This window comes from Otolemur garnettii, unplaced genomic scaffold, assembly GCF_000181295.1.
Source record: "Otolemur garnettii isolate 467f Iridium unplaced genomic scaffold, OtoGar3 scaffold00024, whole genome shotgun sequence".
In the NCBI taxonomy this organism is placed as follows: Eukaryota; Metazoa; Chordata; class Mammalia; order Primates; family Galagidae; genus Otolemur; species Otolemur garnettii.
In genome coordinates this window covers 4,790,911-4,805,876 of record NW_003852419.1, presented here as the reverse complement: position 1 = coordinate 4,805,876, position 14,966 = coordinate 4,790,911, and the positions used below count along the sequence as shown (strand labels likewise).

The window sequence follows — 14,966 nt, the reverse complement described above, 5'->3', positions numbered from 1 at the left end:
GTTTCTCATTGAACATGAGCAAAGCTTTAGTCTAAGAAATTATAGACTTTATGGTAGGACAGTACAGAAAGCATTTTGAATCCAAGAGAGCTTTGGGAGACCCAGAGGCTCAGCAAGTAGGTGCCCATTCATCACATCCACATTTAGGATCTAAGTGTCCTTAATTTCATAATAATTTATCCATGGCAGGGATGAGCAGAGTCAGGATGGGGGAGATGTCAAAGGGGCCAGGAGTCTGAGCTAAGGGTATGCAGATAGGAGAGAGTTTGCTGTAGGCAGCAGCACAACACAGCTCTTCTCTGACATCCCCCTCACTCTTTCTCCCTTGCTTGTTCCTCTGTCACCATGGCAACTAATGATGCTCCCTCCTCTTCCCCTTTCCAGCTCACTCTGGTCCCCAGGCCCCACTTGCTCTTTGTCTGGCCAGCTTCACAAAGCCCTTGCCAGTCTGTCCCCCATCACTCCGTCTGGGCATCCAGCCTCACCCTCTCCCACCCTATTTCCCTGCTCCCAGGCCTCTTTCTTGCACCTTCCTTAATCTTGATCCAGGCTGTAGCTAAATTCCCATCTTCCTTCCAGAAGTTGTATGAAAATTAGATCTTTGCTACTTTAACCTGATTTGAAATGCATTAAGAGATTTGTCTCTTGAAACACCTCAAGGTGAGGCAATTTATGAAGGGAAGAAGCATCCCTTACTGCTGCTTCTGAGCTTAAACATTGTTAGAGAGTGAATCACATTCTATTTTTGTACTAGGAGTGTCTTCTGTTTAAAGAAACCCCCCCAGAGTATTTCTGAGTGAAACAGAGACTCCGTCATAAAGGAAATAACATCTCAAGTTCAGAGATTGTGAGCTGGTGGCCCCACAGACTTTTGTTAGGTCCACAGAGTGGCTAAAGAAAATTGGGTCCACAGTTAAAAATCAGCAGGTATCACATAAAAGTCAGAATTTCTGGCTGCCCTTGAATTGGACAAGGAGCCTGAGTCTCCACATAGTGGGATGGGAGGGGTGAGTAGAGGCTGCTTTATGGCTTCTCTTTCCCCAACAGCTGCACCTGACCACCTGGGCCCTCTGGCATCTGAGTCTGTCCCTGGCCCTAACTGATCGGTTTGAGAATTAGGAGATGGGGGTGGGGTACAGAGAGAGATAGAGGGAGAGAGAGGGAGGAGAGACAGAGAGAGGGGAGTAGAGGAAAAGGGAGAGGGAGAAGGGAGAGAAGAGGAGAAAGAGGGGAGAGAGGGAAAGATGTATTTAGCTCCTTCATCTGGAGTTTCTTTGAAGTTCACCTGATACCCAGAGAGCAGGTGAGCTTTCTACCATCCACTATGTTTTTGAGTCTTCCAATCATCGTTTTCTAGGAACCCACTCAGGCCAGCTCAAATACTGGGTGCTTTGTGTATGTGAGGATATAGAAATTGCCCAGAGTGAAAGTCAGGGGGAGTGACCCGCCAGGTTTCCCTCTTTGGCCCAACTACCTCCCTCTTCTTTCATGTACCTGCTCTGGTCCGAGACAGACCACACCATCAGGGCCTTCAGAAACAGAGCCAGGCATGGCTGATTCAAGAGTGAAGACCCTCAGGCTGACGCCTATGGATTCGCTCTCCTGAGCGGGGGGCTTGTAGGAGAGGACATGGGATGGGGTCCGGGCCTTTGAGAATGGAGCTGCTGCCATTCAGGGAAACGGCAGGTGAGCCAGCAAGTGAGGACCAATCTGTTCCCCCTCATTTTCTTCCTCAGCTTTGGTGAGGGGACAGGCAAGAATGGCTACACTAACGGGTAGGTTTATAAGCAGAAACTCTTTGAAGTTGCCACCCCTAGCTACACACATGTAGAGAGGCATATAGTGGAACATAGAATAGCTTCCGAAAAACAAAAGCATATGTTATCAAAGCATCTCCAAGTCTTTATCCAGAAACCCAAATAAACAAGACAAAGCATAATTCTTTATTTCCTTTAAAGCAACCTGCAGCTGTTTGCCATGCTTGGTCTCTGCCACTGCAGCTGAGGAAGCTCAGACGATTCCTCAATCTTTCTGAGTCTGTTACCACAACTGCGCAGTGGGTGTTTGGGGTTGGAGTATGTTCCCTCAAAATTTGTACATTGAAGCTACAATTCCTGGTACCTTAAACTGTGACCTTATTCACAGATAGGGCATTTAAAGACATGATTAAATTTAAATGAGGTCTTAATCCACTCTGAGCGATGTCATCACAAGAGAAGGGAAGTTGGGCATGCAAAGGCACACCAGGGATGACCACCCAGAGAAAAGACCAGATGAGGACACAGAGAGAACCTGCAAGCCAGGAGAGAGGATACAGGAGAAACCAAGTCTGTCTGCACCTTGGACTTCAGCCCTCTAAACCCTGAGCAAATAAGTTGTGTTGTTTAAGCCGCCCAGTCCGTGATATTTTGTTGAGGCGGTCAGAGCAGACTGGTACAGTAGGGTGCTCCTTCCTAGAGGGCTGGGGGATGACATGAAGGGCCTTGACCAGGGCATAGTGTACTCTAGGTATTTAGTAAACGTGAGCACCCTATCTCACTTTTCATGAAGCCTTTGAAGAACCCTTTAGCTCACCCAGCATTTCTCGGATTATCTATTGCATTCTTTCTTTCATTCATTTGATCGATCATTCATGGTCATTCATTTTTCCTTTAGCACTGATTGAGCTCGTGGACTCACTGTGGGCCCCAGCCACAGGGTGGTCCCATGTAGCTACACTATTAGCCACTCTGGTGTTGCCAGGGCTGAAGGTGGAGATGGTGCTCAGAGAGGAGCTGTCCCAGGGCAGTGAGTGTCTGGCACTGGCCCTTGCTGGGGTGGAGGGAAGCTCCTGAAACCCTGTCCTGCCCCCAGCTGCTGCATGGAGGCCCCCCTTGCTCAGCACTTTCTGCTTGGCTTCCTGGTGGCTGTCCGCCAAGGCCTGCTTCTGCCCCAGGACCTTACAAAGGCTCCTTTGATGAAAAGTTTCAGGCAAAGTGACTGTGTCATTTGATACAAGAGGTTTAATGGGGGTAAAAAGTGTAGACTTCTTCTATTTTTGGATTTTCTAGCCCAGAGAAAAATTATCAGCTGACTTGGGCTAGGGGCACAGGCCAGGAGGAAGGAGAGGCAATGCCACCAAGCTGGAGAACCTGAGGCTTCTGTTAGCCCTGTGCCTCAGAGCCTGCTCCCCCTCCTGCTGGACTGGAGGCCCAGGACACAGCCTCTCTCAGGGTGAGGTTGGAGAGAGGCCCCTTGACCCTAGTCTGCTCCATCCACCTCCAAGGCTGACTCCCCACCCAGCACTGAAGGGACCCTATGCATGGCTTAATGTTCTGTGTCACTGTCCTTGAATGCTTGATAGTTTTTGAACAAGGGACTGGGCATTGTCCTTTTGTACAAATACTGGAGCCCATCCTCCCCACCTCTCCCAGTTCTTGAAATTCAGGTCAGCAATCACTTCCCTTACCAGCCTCATTCAGCTCATTATCACACAGATTGTCACTACAACCGGTGAGGGGCTGACATCTCCAGGCCAGCAGGGCCTTTGTGAGGATTTGCCCAATGAGCCCAAGTCTTTTGATGCCACCCCTTTGAGGAGCAAAGATACCTACCTCCTGACGCTGTCTGTAATCCCCTCCTACTTAAGCACAAGAAATTTGCAAGTCCGAAGCCCATCCTCCCCTTGCTCTTAAGAGCCTACAAAGCCCTCTGAGGGTGCTTAATAAATACTGACTAATGAACCTGCAGCTGCTGCTCCTTTGGCTAATTAAATCTAAATAAGTCACAGACTTTAAATTATGCAACAAGGCTTGGCCAAAACAGCTTAAAAATGTGGGAGCCGCAGCTTTTCTGCTGTGCCCTGTGGAAAAATCCCATCTTTTAATCATACTTAACCTTCATGAGGGAACAGTGGCAACTTTTAAATAATGAATGAATGTATATTAGCAAGATTTCCCCAAAGCTACCCACAGGAGCCAGATCAAAAAAGGGACAGAGGCAGACACAGGCCTGGGGGGATTCTGGAACTTTCTGACGAATCCTGGAATATAGGGTAAAGTCATTGGTAAAGTCGCTTGGTTCCCCAGAAGCTCAAACCAAGGACCGGTGAAAGAGCCCTGAGGGAGGGAGGGCAGATACTCTGCTCCCAGGCTCAGCTTCCTGCATAAGCTCCTGCCACTCCAGCCATGCCAGATGTTGTTGGGGCTTCCCCAGTGCGTCTAAGGGCGACATCCTCAGCAATTTTCTCTCTCTCCTCTTACCCCTTCAGCCCTCCTGGAAAGACCCTCCAGGCCAAGAGCAGTGTCTTCCCCACAGAGGATAGGTTGAACTGAATCTCATCACCTAAAGCAGGCTTCCCCGGCTCTGAGGTGCAGGTGAATCCCTAGGGGGTATTGCCAAAATGCATCTGATTCCAGATGCACACTGCTCTTCTAAGAGGCTTCCCAGGCACTGTCTTGGCTGCTTCTCCTGCTATGCATCACTTGCTGAGGAGCGAGGAGCTAGGGTTTTCCATCCTGGATGCACATTAGAATTGACCCGGGCACTTTTCAGGCTAGTAAATCACCTCTGGATACCATCTGAGATCAATTAAATCAGAATTTCTGAGACCAGACCCTAGGCTTTGGTTTTTGTGTTGTTGTTTTGTTTTTACACTGAGTTAAGAGTCTAGATAATTTAAAGGTCACCTAAATGAAGCCTAGAAAGCTTAACCGACTTAGAGTCACCTGCTAAACTAGGATTACAAACAGCCATGGCAGGGAAATGGCCTTTGGACCCAAGCCTGCTTCCCTTCCGTCCTATAGATTGTAGCATTCTCTGCTACTCTCCTGTCTTGTCCTTGGGCTCAGGGTTGCAACCCATAAGATTCCATTGGGGAACAGAAAAGATGCTTCCTAAGCCTGCCTGAGACTTTATTTACTCTCAGTGCTTCAGTATTGGGTTGAAACTGAGTGGACCTTTAACATGTTTACAGGCTTTAGCAGCTTGGGGTCAGTGGGCTGATAGGATCCCCCTTGACTGGCACTGGACTCTGTTCTATGGGATCTGGGATGCAGAAGGGGAGGGACGCTAGAATCAAACCTTCCTCCTCTTCAGCTTTGCTGAGAACACCCAGCACAGAGGGGCGTGCTCTTGCAGAGGGTTGGGGGAAGAAGCTGCTCCAGCTGACCTTCTGCTGTGATATGTGGTCTTGGCGCTCTTCCTTTAGGAAGAGTGCAGCAGGGCCAGGCCCAGGATGGTTACAGGTTTCACCTGTTCCAGGCTTACCTATTCTTATAGGCTGCCCATTCAAGGCGGCACCTGATAGCCCCAGCAGCTTGGGAAGTGAACAGGTGCCTGGCCTTAGACATTGGCACCTCAGACACCCTGCAGCTAGAAGCAGCCATGGGACCTAGTCCGACTAATGAGATGTAAGGAGAAGTCTGTGGGTGGGGCTTCTTGGAAAGCTTTTTAATGGCAGCTCCTTTTCTTTTCCACCTTATCTGACCTGGATTGGGGGCTAAGTACCTGGAACTGTGTTATCATGAGGAGATCATGGGGCTGAAGGCCATGGAGTGAGGTAAGAGCTGTGTGCTGAGGATGGGCTGGGCCCTCTGGGACTTCCTAGAGCAGTTTCACTAGCGGGGGACTGACTACTTGAGACTTCTTGGTATGTGAGAAACATAAACCTCTATTTGGTTAGGCCACTGTGGCTGGGCTTCTTTTATAGGTGAACACAATCCTCAAACTCAGGACCCCAGAAATAATGTTTCTGGAATGGAAACAGGTGAAGGTCAGAACATGGTCCCCGGAAGTTAGAAGGAAAAGGAATCTTTCATTACCTTTTTTTTTTCCTTTGTTATTATCTCACTCTACAATCTTTTAAAATAGTCCCTGTTTCCCAAGGGAAAACATTTATATTCTTCAGACCAAGACTATAAAACTTGGTCCCCAAACAATTTTCCAGGCCTGTTTTATCTTTGCTACCATTCACTGGAGCAAAAGTGACCCTCTTCTCCTGAATATAGATCATACACTCCTACCTTGGCCTCTGTTTGTGCGAGTTATCCCTCCTCATTTCCACCTGGTCCGGGCTTGCCTATCCTTAGAGACCGAATATTTCAGAAGCCTTTTCCCTGGGCCCCCAAAAGCTCTCCTTCCACCTGCTTTATAACTGAGGCTTACATGCTGATAGGTTCTTTACATTTTCAGCTACGTTAAACTCATCTCACCAGCAAAGTTGGGAGATCCTCCAAGGCAGGCTCCTGGGAGCATGGCAACATGGAAAGTGCACGTGTTTCAGGATGACCTTGGGTAAGTCATTTAACTTCTTTGAACCTCAGTATTCCCATCTGTGGAATAGAGGCCATACACATTTCTGCCTCCTGGGGTTTTGGTGAAGATAGCCTCTGTAAACATTTAGTGTGGTGCCTGGCACCTTGGCATTGGTGCCCGAGAGGTGGTTGTTGGCTTTTTGCCTCATTGGTAACTACTCAGCTGTGCCTTTTTCCTATCCTTTGCATGTCTATGCCTTCTGATTTTCTGTTTTTCATTTTAACTAGAAGTCCTGATCTAAGTTTGAGGAGTGGCTCCAACTAGGTTACTCCATAGAGGGCACATCTTAGGCTGTTGGCTTTAGTCTTCAAATATGTAGGAGGGATAGAGGGGAGATTTTATGCCCCTGGCTAAGAGTTGAGACAAGATGCTAACTTAATTGTACAAAAGAGTTAACTAAGTCTTTCTCAGAAGATTTTTAAGGAAAATGAATGTATTTAAGTCCAGTTTTTACCTAGACTCAAGAGGATGGGCTAATGACCTTATACCACTTGGTATTTTTTTTACAAACTCACAATTCGGCCTGCTCTAACAAGGTAAATAGATGGGCCTTAAACTTTTTGCGGTCCTGATCTTCATCTTTCTCTTACCTCAATCCCATGCTGGAAACCCAGATCAAATAAGACAATAGTGAGATGTGACCATAGCCCAGAGTCCCAACTTGAATGTTTAATGAGAAATGACAGTTTTATCACGTCTAAGTTAAGTACCTGCCACATGCGGCTATAAATGGGGATGGATGTATTGAATTGGGTGGAAAATTAGAAGTCACCATGGACTTAAATGGCATAGTAATGTGTACTGACATGGAAGTCCCCAGGCAGCGTTTTTTCCACATGGTTTCACTGAGCACCATTCAGAGTTCAACAAGACAGAAACTCTCTTGTTCCTCTTATGGCAGAGCCCTATGCCGGGGAAGAGGAAGGGTCAATAAAGCCTTGATTGATTGAACAGCTGTGACCAGCCTCGTGCAGTTTGGTACATTCTCGCTGAGTAAACTCCCCTGCGGCTTAGCCAGCCGTCATTGCTGGGCTGGGCTGGGGGGCCCAGAGCAGCTGACAATAATCTGCAAGGAGTGTGTGTTGGAGAAGGGGTTGGGTGCTGGGGACGGGGGAGTTGAACTCCTTTGTTATATACTCACTGGGCAGCTTCGTCTGCCAGCTTGTGAGCCCTCTAGCGTTCAAGTCCGTACCTACTGTTGTTGCTGCCTGCTTCTGTGCTGGGTGGTGAACATCTCTGTCGTGGACAACTGCTTATCTGCTTCCTATCTCCCAGTGAGTGAAGTTGGCGTGTTTGTTTCTGGCTTAGCTTTTCTGTATTTTTGTGAGTCTGTGTGCTTGGGCTGGTGGGGAGGTGTGTGCTGAATTTTTTTCCTCTTCTCCCTTTTCTAGTATTGGTGACTTCCTATGGGCCCCATCAAGGCATTGAATTCCTCCTTCCCTATGGTCCTCTGGAGTATGCCTTTACCTGCCTCACCCAAAGCATGCTCTGCTCAGTGACAGGGATGCCCTTTGTCCACTAGTTTCTGATTGGTCTGCCCTGGCCTACCTGGAAGTCAGCACATTTATTTATTTATTTATTGAGACAGAGTCTATCTTGCTGTTGGAAAAGTACCATGGCATCACTGCTCACAGCAACCTCAAACTCTTGGGCTTAAACAATTCTATTGCCTTAGCCTCCTAAGTAGCTGGGACTATAGGCACCTGCCATAACATCTGGCTATTTTTTTTGTTGTTGTAGTTGTCATTGCTATTTGGCAGGCCTAGGCTGGGTTTGAACCTGCCAGCCCCAGTATATGTGGGCAGTGCCCTACTCACTGAGCTATGGGTGCCAAGCCCATCTCTTTTTTGATCATAGATTGTTTGAAGGTGGACCCTGAGCACTGGTATGACCGGCTGTGTTCAGTTCTGCTCAGGCCGAGTGCTAAAGGAAACTTTACCAGTGGCCTGGTATGTGCTAACATGTTGGCACAGCTAGACAGAGCTTGGGAATTTTGGCTCCTGTATTAATGTCTTATTCCTGCTATAACAAATTACTACAAACTTAGTGGCTTAAAACAACACAGACTTATTCTCTTATAGTTCTGGAGGTCAGACATCTAAAGTGGGCTGGCAGGGCCAGGGTTCTTCTGGAGGCCCCAGAAGAGGTTCTACAGTCTTGCTTTGTCTATCTCCTGGAGGCCACCCATACTCCTTGACTTGTACCCCCATGTCACTTTGCCATGTGTTTCCATGGTCACATGTCCTCTCTCTCATCTTCTTGCCTCCCTTTTATAAGAACCCTGTGATTACACCTGAAATAGCCAGGATCATACCCCCCACTCAGGTCACTAACTCAGTCAGATCTCAGAGTCTTTTGCTGTACAAGACAACATGTTCATGATTCTGGGGATTGGAACATGGACATCCTTTTCTGGTCAGGGGGCTACTCATAAGCTGTGTGTAGGCTTCCCACACCTCAGGGAAGATCTACAAATGTGAATAGATGCAGTGGTTATGGTGTGAATCTGGAAAGTCCTTCCAAACTCCCCCTTCCCCATATACAACTCTGTAGTCCACTAACTTCTCAAAGCCTCCTCTCAGGAGATAAAGTAATTCACAGTGAAAACTCAGGCTCTGAACAAGAGGCCTGAACACATTTCTTCCGGTGCAAATGTGAGTGGCTGACACTAGAGCCCTTCAGAAGAGCAGGCTGATGGGAGGCAGGCACATATGAGCAGATGCAGTGCCAGGGAGGCTGGGGCCAATTCGGATCATGTCTTAATAACTGATCACACTCTATCATGGGGGAGGGTGGGAAGGGGTTTCGCAGTGATGGAGACAGCAAAGGCACTTGGAAGTATGACCAGAAGGTTTTAATCAGACAGAGCAAAATAGCCGCAATGCAGAACAGGTAGTGCTTGGAGAAGAGAAAGAAGACCATCTCCTTGGTGACATAGATTATGTGAATAAAGATGAAGCAGTACAGGAACATGGTAAACTGGTTCTGGGGCAGCAGGAGGTCCTGGAAGCCTCCCGAGAACTGTGGGGGAGAGAAGACGGTGGAGCTGGCGACACTAGGCTTGGTACCAGGCAGATCTGTGTTCAGTCTTGTTCTGTCCCTGCCTGAATGTAACCTTGGGAAGGTCCTTGTCCTCACCTAAGGAAAGGGTAATGATGGCCACTTCACAAGCTCACAGGAAGAGTGATACAATGTATAAAAAATTCCTAGTAAGGTAACTAGAAAATAAGGGGAACTCATTCTTTTTAACTTTTGAACCACCTTCTTCTCTTTCTGACTGGGGCACTGGGCCAATGTCTGTCTTTCTCTTCATGCCCCATCCTGGAGTTACACTCTCTCTCATCCCAAGATCCCCAGAGCTGGATGCTGGATCTTGGGAGGGTTCTTGGGACAGTTTGCCCTGATATACAACCTGGTTTTCTAGACAATGACATAATCAGAGGGTGTCCCTTGGGTACAAATGACTCCCTGAGTTGTGGTTTGTATTACCTGGGTCAGTCCATTGTCCTTCAGTCCAGAATTTGGTCTCTCCTGGAGGCAGGTGCTGAGAGATGTGTGTTAGGGCCTCCCTAAACCTTCGTAATACTGGGCTAGGGGAAAGTAGCTTGAGTTGTCTGGCTGATTCTGCTTGCAAGTTACTCTTTTCTGGAATCTGTATAACTAGGGTCTGACAGATCTCATTTTAACTGTAGAAAGCATTAAAAGGTGATATAACTATTTTGACCCATAGTTAAGAAGTCATCACCCTTGGGTTATTCTATATTTTTTAAAAATCATGCCACATTTTTGGTAATAGCAAGTTGGCAGGGACCTTGATGTCCTAAACAAGCTAGAAACATACTCAGTAGTAGTATTTTCAATACAATGAAAATCTGTCCATCTATCTAACCACCCACCCAGAAAAAGAGAAGGGGAGCTTCAAAATCAAGTCAGATCCTCACCTTTTAATAAATGTATAAAAAGTAAAGCACTTTTGTAAACTATTACCAAAGGCTGTGGATTGGACACATTGAAAAAGCTATATACAGTGTGAGAGTCACTAAATAAAATCCAGAGGGCAGAAAGTGACTCCACTGATGCTGTCTTTAAAATGAATAGGAAGGAAGGCTGAAAGACCAGAGGAAGCAACCCAGTGTTCTAATGGGAGTGGCAGGCTGGACCGACAATGGTTCCCTGCAGGCTCAGTATGGCACTGGCCCTCTGGACTCTGACACCTTTTTGCAGTCTACATGTTTTCAGTTTGAAAAAATGCTGGTGTGTGATCTTTGTGATTTTGATGACAAACTATGAATTTGCTAATCCTTCTAGACTTTTCAAAATACTTTCAATAGTCTACCTTTTCAGCAGTAGACAGAGATAGATAGGACTATACACCAAGGATTTCTAGCTCATCCAGCAAGGAGAAAGATTTTTTGGTCTAAAAAGGGAAACAGATATGGTTAGGAGGAGATACAGACCAAAGGCCAAGTATAATACCATATCTGCTTTAAACAGTTTCAGGCTCCAACTTGTGACATTTTGTCCTGGGATCCTGCGAAAAACCACAAGTTTGGAAATGAAACCTCAGAAAATTCAAAAATATTAAGAAGTCAGGTTAGCGCCTGTAGCACAGTGGTTACCATGTGCATGCCAGCCACATGCACTGAGGGTGGTGGTTTTGAACCCAGCCTGGGCTAACTAAACAAATGCAACAAAACAATAGCCAGGCATTGTGGCAGGCGCCTGTAGTCCCAGCTACCTGGGAGGCTGAGGCAATAGAATCGCTTAAGCCCAAGAGTTTGAGGTTGTTGTAAGCTGTGAAGCCACAGCACTCTACTGAGGGCGACATAGTGAGACTCTGTTTGGAAAAAAAAAAAAAATTAAGTGTGGGTGGCATCTGTGGCTCAAGGAGTAGGGCACTGGCCCCACATGCCAGAAGTGGTGGGTTCAAACTCAGCCCCAGCCAAAAACTGAAAAAAAAAAAAAAAAGTGTGCCAGAATCTTAAATACAGGCAAATATTTTCTAGATTTTCAAAAAGAAGGGGGAAAAGGCTCTGGTAATCTCAGTTCAATAAGCCTGAGTTGGCTCAGTTGAAATCATTCAATGTATAATTAAGTAGGTATTTTATGAGCAAGAAAAAAAACTGTGACACTCATGTGTTCATTAAGAACAAATCATGCAAAACCCAGCCTATTTACTTTAGAAAAAAAAATTGACCAGTCTATTTGGCAAATTCTATAGGTAGCATAATATTTTAATTCTGGGAAACCATTTGACGTGTCTCAGGATGAGTTTTTGGATAAGGTGAAGAAATGTGAGCTGGATAAAATGTAACTCAGGCATTCTGATTAATGGAACATTGCTAACCTGTAGGGAGATCTGTCCGTGGTATTTATTTTAGGTCATATCCTGTTCAACAATTGTAGCAATGACTTGAATAAAAACAGAAGGCAAGCTTCTCAGAATTGAGAATGACTCAGAGCTGGGAAGCATAGCTAATATATTACATCCTAATAAAACTAAAAAGTGATAAACGTAAGCTGCTGCATTTGGGTTAAGAAGTGAATTGCCTGAGTACATAAAAACGGTGATAGCCAACATTTATTGAGTGCTTACCTAATGCGCTGGGCTCATTGCAAAGTGCCGCACATGCATTCTCTCATTTAATCCGTGACAATCCTATGAGGTGTAGGAATGACCTCATGGATGAGCAACACCCAGAGCTCAAAGACTAAGAAAGTAACTTGTTCAACACTGCATAGCTTACAGATGGCAAAACCAGGATTTCTACCCAGGTCTGCCTAACTTTAAAGCCTAGGCAACATGGCTTTCACAATAATATCTTCCACTATTGAATGCTTATGATGGCCTGACCACTGAGCTAAGTTCACATCCCATTTAATCTCTAAGAATTCCTATGCCCATCAGTACAGATTAGGAGAGTGGTACATTTCTTGTGAAAAGATGGCTCAGCTCTTACAGTTGACTACAAGGCAGTGCGACCCAACAGAGTGAAGGTAGACCTGATGGCGAGGTGATAGTTCTGTCATGATCTGCTGGTCAAGGCTGTGTGTTGGCATGTGCCTGTAATCTCAGCTACTCAGGAGGCTGAGATGGGAGGACTGCTTGAGGCCCTGACTTGAAGGCTGTTGTGTGCTGAGGAGCCTGTGAACAGCCTCTGTAGGGGGATTTAAGGTGTTGTCTCCAGCACCACATTTTGAGACCTGCAGTACTGGGCCCAGTGGCGCACACCTGTAATCCTAGCACTTTTGGAGGCCAAGGTAGGAAGAGGCTTCAGCCCAGGAGTTCTGGGCCAGCCTGGGTAACATAAGGAGACCCCTGTTTCTACAGAAGAAAAAAAAAAAAAGCCCTGAATGGTGGTGAATGCCTGTAATTCCAGCTACTTGGGAGGCTGATATGGGAGGATCCCTTAAGCTCAGGAGTGGGAGGCTGCAGCTAGCTGTGTTCTTGTCACTGAGCTCCAGCCTGGGTGACAGAATGAGATTCTGTCTCTTAAAGAAAAAAACGGAATTGAAAGTGGTGGAAATTTGGTCATAGAGGTGTCGAGGACTTTCCCCTTAATCTATCAAAAGGGCCATTGTGTGGGCAACGCGTTTCTGGGGCCCCTCCTGGTCTCAGCTGTCCTTAAAGAGTGGGATCGCAGCTTACCTTGGAAGCTCTAGGAAAGAGAGTTGCCCTGTGTGTGGTGGGGACCTCTAAGGCTGGAGCAGCTGTGACCCAGGCGAGGACAGCCCGTGTGGACACTAAGGCCCAGGATGGGAACCGCGGGAGCGGCACAGCGGGCACAGGCTCCCACCACACGCCCTTCCCTTCCCACCACCTACCAGGCGCTGTGAGGCCGCCGGCACCTGCAGCTGCTCCATCACCTCCTCGTGCTGCCGCTGCCGCTCATTCTCCTCGTGCAGGTACCGGAGCCGCGTGAGCTCGAACTCCATGCGCATCTTCTCCAGCTCCATCTCAGGGTTGTGTTCTATCCCTGGGGTCAGAAGCCACTCCGGGAGTTCCGGTCCGTCACCCGCCTGGCCCTTGGTGGTGGGGCCGGCCGCGGGGGACAGCGACTTGGGTGGCCCTGTGTAGCCTCCGTCCTCACAAGTTTCCATTTCCTCCAAGTGGTCATAGGAGGAGTCTGGCTTCGGGGACTGTGCCTCCTGGGGCAGGGGCAGGAAGCGGTGGGGGGAACAGTGAAGCATCAGGGTAGGGCAGCCCCCCACCCATGGCACTCCCACAGCCTCGGTCACAATGATGGGGGTGTTTGAAAGAGTGTCTTGAATTGTAAAGATCTAGACTGAGTTCTTATCAGAAGCACACTTACCCAGAGCTGTCAGAACCTGAGGGTTAAGAAGGAGAGGGCGCTAACATTAAGGGTGCCTGGAAGTTGCAAGCGGAGGCGTGGGGAGTCAAGGTGAATGTCTGTCTTCCTAGAGATTTTCAAATCGCCAAGGAGGTAATTCCCCACCCCCAACTTTGGGATTAGATATCAGATCTGGGAGCTGCAGAGGGAAGAAGAATGCCCAGGTCTGCACTGAGAGAGCCTAAGCCAACGGGGCCCAGAAAGTGGGCTATGGGGGCAGGGGGAAGCCAGGTCCCATCTATGGAGGAAGGAAGGGCCCCCAAAAGAGCCGCAGATGGATGAGATCAAAGCCAGCTTCTAGTGACTTCATGAAGGGCTACCTGGTTCCTGGTGACAGCTGAGTGCCAGTTATGGGAATGGGGTATGTGTTACCTGTGCTTCTTGCCAGCTCTCTGGAACCTCAGCATTCAGCTCCAGTCACATGTCCCTAGAGTACCTCTCTTCCCTCACTGGGGCAGTGAGATGGGATATCCCCCTTACCAAAGAAGCCCTTGGCTTCCCTTCAGACATGGAGTCACCAAGCACCATCTTGGGGAAGGTCTGGCAGCTTTCTCCGGCCCCCCGGGCTTCCATGATCTCCCTCTCCTCTGTTGCCATCTAGAAAACCACACTGCTGCTAATGGGGCCAAAGGACATCTTTGAAGTACCAACATTTGGCCTCACCAGATTCCATAGCCTGGCTACCATCACAATCCCCTGTCCTCACAATGACCCACATTGTACCAGTTGCTAGGGCCCCTTAGGTGGAGGGTGTGACATCTTCCAGCTGCCATTATTAAGAAGTGCAGAAGGGGCCTTTCCCACCCCTAATGGATTGCTTTGAGAACTAAAATTCTACCACTTGAAATCTAGAATGTCATCATCTGGAATCTGTTCTTTGGGGTTACTCTTTTAAATGAAGATTATATTGGGATGAGTCACAATTACTTCCATAAACCCTGTTATGGGCTGAACCACATCCTTTTCCAAGTTCATGTGTTGGAGTCCAAACCCCTGCTACCTCAGAATGTGACCTTATTTGGAGATAAGGTCTTTATAATGGTGATTAAGTTAAAATGAGGTCATTAGGATGGGTGCTAATCCAATTTGAAGGGTACTCTGAGAAGAAATTTGAACCTAGACATGTACAGAGAGAAGATGTGAAGATACAGGAGAAAATGGCTATCTACAAACCAAGGGGACTTTGGATTAGCCAGGGTTCTCCAGAGAAACAGAACCAGGGTGTGTGTGTGCGCGTGTGTGTGCGTGTGTGTATAATATATAAAATATTCATTATGAGGAGTTGACATCTGTATATGTATGTGTATGTATACCTATATG

At 47.4% G+C, this 14,966-nt stretch overlaps 1 protein-coding gene across 1 annotated transcript; it reads right to left on the bottom strand.

Moving 5' to 3' along the window:
• Positions 1-2,626: 2,626 nt before the first annotated feature.
• On the bottom strand, positions 2,627-14,263 carry TMEM247 (transmembrane protein 247). The gene is made up of 4 exons (XM_012803989.2): positions 14,127-14,263; positions 13,120-13,443; positions 9,140-9,354; positions 2,627-2,951 (listed from the first exon to the last, which is right to left on the bottom strand). The coding sequence occupies exons 1-4, from the start codon at positions 14,241-14,243 to the stop codon at positions 2,627-2,629; spliced, it is 981 nt and encodes a 326-aa protein (XP_012659443.1). The 5' UTR covers positions 14,244-14,263.
• Positions 14,264-14,966: the final 703 nt, after the last annotated feature.